The sequence below is a fragment of the Mycetomoellerius zeteki genome, unplaced genomic scaffold (assembly GCF_001594055.1).
Source record: "Mycetomoellerius zeteki isolate Tzet28-1 unplaced genomic scaffold, Tzet1.0 scaffold79, whole genome shotgun sequence".
Taxonomy (NCBI): domain Eukaryota; kingdom Metazoa; phylum Arthropoda; class Insecta; order Hymenoptera; family Formicidae; genus Mycetomoellerius; species Mycetomoellerius zeteki.
Window position 1 is genome coordinate 431982 of NW_017257819.1, and position 7558 is coordinate 439539.

At 33.0% G+C, this 7558-nt stretch overlaps 1 protein-coding gene across 1 annotated transcript; it reads right to left on the bottom strand.

Annotated features, from left to right (window-relative positions):
- Window positions 1-2707: 2707 nt before the first annotated feature.
- LOC108729803 (uncharacterized) lies at window positions 2708-7558 on the bottom strand. The gene is made up of 11 exons (XM_018459116.1): window positions 6604-7558; window positions 6310-6428; window positions 5956-6230; window positions 5718-5883; window positions 5447-5627; window positions 5007-5365; window positions 4646-4802; window positions 4324-4452; window positions 3933-4050; window positions 3596-3750; window positions 2708-3415 (listed from the first exon to the last, which is right to left on the bottom strand). Exons 1-11 carry the CDS (start codon window positions 7254-7256, stop codon window positions 3304-3306), a joined length of 2424 nt encoding a protein of 807 aa, XP_018314618.1. The 5' UTR covers window positions 7257-7558; the 3' UTR covers window positions 2708-3303.

Below are 7558 nucleotides of genomic sequence, written 5' to 3' on the forward strand. Positions count from 1 at the left end.
GCTAAAATCGTTCAAACCGAGCGCAGTCCCAATCTTTTATACACTCATCAACTGAAAAGTTGTAACACTTTTTCCGATAGTATTTTACACGAAAAAAATTTCGGAATGCAACCTGCTCACCAAGCGATTGATTCTTATGGATCTAACTATTCAAGTTCAACCACTTTACGAGTAAGACAGTTCCAAAATTCATTGAAAAAAAAGCTGCAACCTTTTAATTCATGAATGTATGTACACCCAAGGATTTCGATTCTTTCCCTCGGTTACTTTTTTAAAACTTCCAAAAATTCAAGTTTTTTTTCGTCAAATTTAGTTGTAAGCAGACGTAAGATTTAGTCGTGTCGATAATCACGCACGGATTATCGACACTACTAAATTATATGAACATTAATGTAAAAAGGTAGTCATTTCTCAGTTTGTGAAAATTTCCGAGGGAAAGAATCAGAGTCCTTGGGTGTACGTATAGTAAGCAAAACGTTAACAATATCAGTTTACTAGCAGATTCGATCAGAATATTGTAACAAATTGATATCAATTGTTTGCATTTGCTCATATTTTACAAGGGCCATCATACACTAAGGGCTCCCGCAGACAAAATTCCGTAATAGTAAGCGTAATCATATCCTGATTAGCTCATCGACTTAAGTTTGCGCCTTATGCCTACTGCACACTGGATGCGATGAGTGACGAGCAATATCCAATGAAAGCTCTACTTTGCATCGTCACGTGAGAAAAAGCAGTTTTCATTGGATGTCGCTAATCGCTCATCGCATCCAGTGTGCAGTAGGCATTACGCTTACTGTTACAAAATTTTGTCTGCGGTAGCCCTAAATGATATATAAGCTACATAATTATAGCATAAAATCGCTGGACTAATGAGCATCTTGTGTAAATCAATATGGCGTTTTTATGTCGGATGCTTATCCAACTACCTTATGTTATGCAGCTTATGTCATTTTGTGTTCGATTGCCCTAAAGTCTATTAAGATAATCTAACAATAGACTGCAGTTAATCTGCAATCATATTCTATTAACAGATTTGGATATATTTCTCTGTTGATATTTTGTTGACAAAATTATAACGTTTCGCACTGTTTTTGATAAATTGGCTATTTGGATTTCTATATTTCTGTTAAGCTAGCTTATAATAAGAATATAAGTTTCTATAAAAACATATTTATCAAATATTAATAGATATTATAATAAACAATTCATATTACAGAACATTTTTCAGTTGTTATATTACATAAACTGCTAAAGTGTCAGAGATTCAAAAACAATCGGACGGATTCATTTTTGGACGAATTATAGCTCAATTATATCTATCAGATCATTTAATGTCATTCGCATCATTAATTGCAATTATAATTTTAATGAGTAAAAAAATAAACACACATGTTCTCATCTTCAATACCGCGTTATAAAATTCTGAAAATTTTTATGCAGATTCGATATGAGATTCGATCAATGTATTATAGATATAAAAATTAACAAATTATTGTCCCATGTGCATTTATCATTACAAAAATCTTATTTAATTTGATTCATAATTCATTTACATATATATATATGTATATATAGTAAGATCTGAATGTTCCTGTCTCGAAATAGAAGAAAGGAAAAAACCTTAGAAGGAAAAAACGGTGATTATTATTTTTCAATATAATCTCCTTTAAGTTCAATACACTCGGTATACCTCTTTGGAAGCATCTCCATGCCCTTAAAAAAATAATTATGTTATCCTTAGTCTCCAAATAGATCTCAACGGTGCTTGAAGATCTTCGTCGGTGTGAAATCTCTAATATTTGACCGAACTATTTCTACAAAGTAACGAATCAATAAATTGTTGATAGTAACAATTTTGAAGTGATTTTTACTTTGTCTCTTCGAGTAAAGTAGATTTAATAATTTATTTAATAGGACAATTCATTAAATTTATTCGATCCCGTTACTTTGTAAAATAATTTAATTAATCATTAAAACTTTCTACTCCAGTCTGAAAAAAATGTTTATCGCCATGATGTAGCAAGAAGTGCATGAAAATGGTTAATGGTTTGACCATTTGACTATCCTCGCTTTAGAGTAGATTTTACAGGTAGATTTCGAATCTCTCTTACGAGTACACGCGCCATCTATTGATAGCTCCACAAAACGCTCTCTCTCGCTCTAAATTAAAGTGAAGTACTTTCAATAATTTATTGAATTCCTACTACATTTAAGTCCTGTGTACTTCACGTTATATTCATGTTCCTTTACCACTAATAATGATTTAATCAACTTATCGGTAATCGGTTTAGGATCTCCTTAAAGGAAACTAGAATGGAAAACAATAATCGCCGTTTTTTCTTTTCAATGCTTCTTCTATTTTAGAGCAGAAATTTTTGGATCTTACTATGTGTGTGTATATCAGGAAATAGAAGAGTTACTATTCTGTTACTCTTTTTATAATAACAATTTGATAACGACGTTGTAACTGCTTATGACTATAACAGTAACTAACTAAACGCTGAGAAATTGCGCTAAGGTTGAGAAAGTCACTTTGAAAAGTAACTTGCACCATTACGCGTTTACTTACTGAAAATAGTAGGAATTTATAACGAGTAACGTTACTTGTTACAAATAACAACTAAAAAATAATGAGTTACAAACGTCGAGTTAATTTTTTCAGTAATAACTGACTTTTCCTATTTATTACAAATAACGATCGAGTGACTTTCTAACCATGGCATTACTGTGACAATCATAAAAAAATTCGCCATTGCCAAATCGTTATTATAACAAAGTAACGATGATAAGTAATAGCATTACAAGTAACATAGTTACTTCCATTCCCTATTGTGTGCGTGTGTGTGTGTGTGTGTATCCCAGACTTACCACATCATCTACTATTGGCAGATTTGTGAAGTCATTTAGAGATGAAAATTCTAATACCAAAATGTCGAGGCTATACTAGTTTTTGAATTATAAGCATTTATATCGCCTAAAGTTCGTGAGTTTAGATATTGGCATTGGATTTTGCACTGTACTGTGGAACAAAATGTCAACCTAATAAATGCGCAAACTTTAAGCGATATGATTCACTAATTTTAAATATTTATAATTCAAAAACTATTATAGCCCCAACATTTTGGTATAAGAATTTTCATCTCAAAATAACTTCAGGAATCTGCCATTAGCAGATGGTGCGGTAGGTCTGGGATACCCTAAATACCTTTAGTAGTACTTACATTTATAATGGACGGCTTAAAAAAGGTAATTGCTAATACAGCAATTGTAGCATTAGCTATTTTGTTTCATAAAATACTAAAAACGTCTTCTTTGAACTGGAAAGAATATCATCAGTACTGATAATAGTAGTATCAAATTTACTTGAATTGACGAAGCACCAGCCAATCGACACTTGAACATATCATATCTAAAATAACATATCTATAGGTCATATATGATAATAATAAACAATAATAAACAATAATAATCATGAAATAATAAAATTTATAAATCTCGTTTGTTACGCAATTATTAGTAGATAATTTTAAGACAAACATATAATTTTTGAACAATTACAAAGAGGAAAAGTATAAAAAAATGAATTTACCTTGTTTCTTTATCATTAACAATATTATTAAATTCAGCTTCCACTAATTGTCCATCATAATATGTAATTAAATCCTCAAATGGATATTCAAAGCCTTGTTTGCATTCACATTTATATCCACCTGTTTCAAATCCTCTTCCGAGAATAGGTACGCACTATGGAAATTAAAAGTTTAAAATTTATTATTAATAAAATTATTAAAATTATTAATGTAACATTATTATACTAGTTTGATGAAAGTGTTTTGAAATTATAAAATATAAAAATATTTTGCAGTATTTTACATTTACATAATATAGACATTATTATTCAATAAAATAGAATGATGCCGGCTTACATATGATGTTTTTCTATCGCACTTGTGTGAATCCTTGAACGCGTTTGGTTTGTAAAATTTATCATCACATTGGTTTATATCTAACTGAAGCATATCCATAGTAACAGCCACAATACCTCTGTAAGTATCTTACTGTTAAATATGATCTTCCTCGTTTCTTCCCTTTTTATTACGAAACTGGTTCTATGTCTCTACAGTGTCTCTCATATTAAATTTCTTTGATACATGCGCGCAAGCATGTACAGATATACAGATATACACATATCTCTACATGTGTATGCATGCACGCACGCATGCACGCACGCACGTACGCACGCACGCACGCACACACATACGCACAATGTGCATTCCTTCCTACTACGTGTGATTACATTCCGATGAGAACACTTACTTGAATTCCAGTTTCACCTTCAAGCTGTCCCAGCCGAAAAATGGGGATGCATAGGTAATTACCCACTTATTCGTACCGTTACAATCGAAGTACGGAGTTGTCCAATGTCCATGATCCAGATTTGCTGCCCTACACAGACAGTCCATTCGCCGCATTCCCATACATTAGAATAAATCGTACTTTAGAGATTGGATTCCCCCCAAGCTTTCGGGAACGTAATCCTTTTATACTTTAATGCTCCACTGCTTTATCATCATTTTCGAGCACATTGACAAAATACAATCATGCGATTTTGCACTAACAAATGACATTTTTTTTTTACCTGTAATGATTTGGATAATGCTCGAACTTTTTCAAGTGCTCTCCTGTTTCATTAAATCGAATCTTTATTTTCATATAGTATTTCTCTAATTGATCAAAATTTGTTGCCCAACGTTGCTTCAATGCTTGGAAATAACTCTTTTTCGTGTATACTTCATCTATAATCACATAAATTGTATTAGAGTAAATCAACGAACATATAATAATGAACCGAAATTAATTATATTTACAAAATTTGCATGCATTTATACATAAATATAATTCATTCTAATGGAATAAATTTAGTTAAAAGAATTTGATTTAAAATACACGTTTCAATTTAAATTATATTTCAATTTGTTAAATAAACTATTTTATTTCACCTGTTTTATTGAGTCTAGCTAAATCTTCCACTTTAAAGTTGCGCATATTTAATTGTGTCTTGTAAGCGTATGGGGCAAAGAATGTTCTGTTGGTAAATTTATTACGATCCCAAAAAGTGCCAGCTGTCAATATCTTTGTGTCGCCAAGAACCAAGGCTAGTGTCTCCCCTATCATTTGATCTTCTGTTAGCGGTCTGTCGGCTACTCTCTTGCCAGAGTAAACTTCCAAAGGATCTGATATTTGTAGAAACGCACTGATAAAGTTTGCCAATCTAGTCGCCATTTTCGCTTCATTTTCAAAAAACTCTTCTGCACCAAAACTAATGTCTCCGCGTAACATTAACTCTGGTAACGTTTTACTGAAATCACAATTTGGAAATTGCACAAATTCAAATATCTCAATAATAGGAAATATACAATGTGCTAACAGGATAACATACTTCTTGCAAGTATCCTTGTTCATACCCAAAATGAATTTAAGAGCTTGGTCGATATTCAACTTTGTATCCTGTAACGAAGATGAACCAATTGAATAATTCCTATAATGATGATATTGCTCGAGATATTTTTCTCTGAGATATGGTTTTGCTTTCTCCCATTGTGTTGGCATTTTATGAACCCCTGCAGAATGAAATTCTCGTTAAAAAAAATTCTTGCGCTTGGCAATACCGTGATCAAGTTAAAAAATAATAAAATCAAATTAATGCATACAGCCGATCCGCGAACAATCGAAACCATTATAGTATTGTTCTTGTGTGGCTCTCTCCACTATTTCACCGAGATAAGGTCGTCGTACGACGGTCGGTAATCTATAACCTGGTTTACATCTACATTGATATCCACCTCTTCTGAAACCCCAACCATGTATCGGTTCACACTGTAGACCGGATACATGTGTGTGTTAGTTAATTGTTCATTAATAAATTTAATAGGATTTGAATATATATACCTCTGTAGTATCAGTCTTGCACCTTGCGGTATTAGCAAATCTGTTGTCACCACTATTTCCTTTACCCTTAGGACATTGATTTATATCTATTCTGTCAAAATCCATTTCCATCACTGAAACGGCAGTGTATATTGGATATTCAATATGCCTAAAACCAGTGTGCCGTGGATAGATATCTGCTACAGGTGATACCGCAGCTACAAGCCATCGATTTGATCGGCCACAATCAAAATAAGGTCTAGTCCATTGCACAGGTCCAGGATATTCATCAGCAGCTGGATAATAAAATTACAATGAAAATAAATGCAAACTTGACATTTTAAAGTATAATAGCTTCTATAGTTCTTTCATTACCAGGTGGACCATGGAAGTTAAATGTTTCATTTGTATTGTTGGCATAACGAATTGCAATATGATACGTCGTTTTGGTATCATGTCTTTTACCTACAATATCTGGCAACCATTTTTTGTACCTGTAAATAAATTAATTCAAGAGTAAGTAGAATATATGATTTTATATGCATCAATCAGTAAAAAATTTATTTAAAATATAAAAATTTATAGAAAATTATATATATTATAAAAGTAATTAGTTTTGCTAGATAAATTTTTTTAATACAATAGTTTCCACCATTCACTTTCACGTACCATTCGTTTATGCGATAAAAATCAGTGGTGTAATCATCACTGAGTCTGGTATTAGGAAATGATCCTAAATCCTGTACAGTGAACGTGTTTCTAGTGGATATTCTTTCCAAGTGTATAGGATCATTGAAGTCATCTGCCCTGAAAGTTCTTGGTGCAAATCTAGGAAAAGTTTTATTGAAGAAACCTCTATAGGAAGGCGAGTAAGACATATTAGGTGAGAAATAGATAGCCGAAGCATTGATGTATGGATTAGCAGAAACATCTGCTACTGTCGACAAGAAATAGTACATCATGCCAGGATCATAAGTATCATTGATCGCCGGTCGGATGAAGCGTGATTGCAGAATGTAACTCCAGAAGAAGCTCCTGCTGAGTGCCATGTTATGAAGATGTAACAGAGCTGTACGATTCGGGAACACTGGATTGATGTTGATATCCTTTATGTCAGGTAAATGCGATACCGAGTCATCCGGCAGATATAAATCACCGAGATGCTGTATTTGGCAATTATCCTCGTTCACCTTATCTATCTGCATGCGGATCTCGTCGAAGGAGTCGCGAGCTTGCCATTCATACTGACCGACAACGCCCAACAGGCAGTAGAACCAGCAAGCGATGACGATTGGCGTCATTGTTTGGAGAATAGTAATCATTTTCGAAAAATGCGTACTTTCTCTCTTTCTCTCTCTCTCAATTCAGATTACAATATCGCCGTTGAAGGTTTTTGAACACTTTAATGTAAGCCATACATTCTCGCTTTCCCGCTCTCACTGTGTTTCTTCCATTTCTTTTCAGTACTTACTAATTCGTGTAAACAAATCTTACGTTTTCATAGATTAGAAAGATTCCTTTATTATATGAGCAGACTTTTATCGATACATTGGTAACAGAACTGATTTTTGAGTCTTCTTACCTCGTACAGTGTGAGAATCCCTCAATCGTGTCAAACAAAGAT

Excerpts from the sequence above, each read along its gene's own strand:
- LOC108729803 (XM_018459116.1), bottom strand. The coding sequence starts at position 7,256 with ATGATTACTATTCTCCAAACAATGACGCCAATCGTCATCGCTTGCTGG. Across the intron at positions 6,231-6,309 it reads TAACTTCCATGGTCCACCTG|CTGCTGATGAATATCCTGGA; the intron begins GTAATGAAAGAA and ends TTTATTATCCAG. Across the intron at positions 4,803-5,006 it reads AGCTAGACTCAATAAAACAG|ATGAAGTATACACGAAAAAG; the intron begins GTGAAATAAAAT and ends ATGTGATTATAG.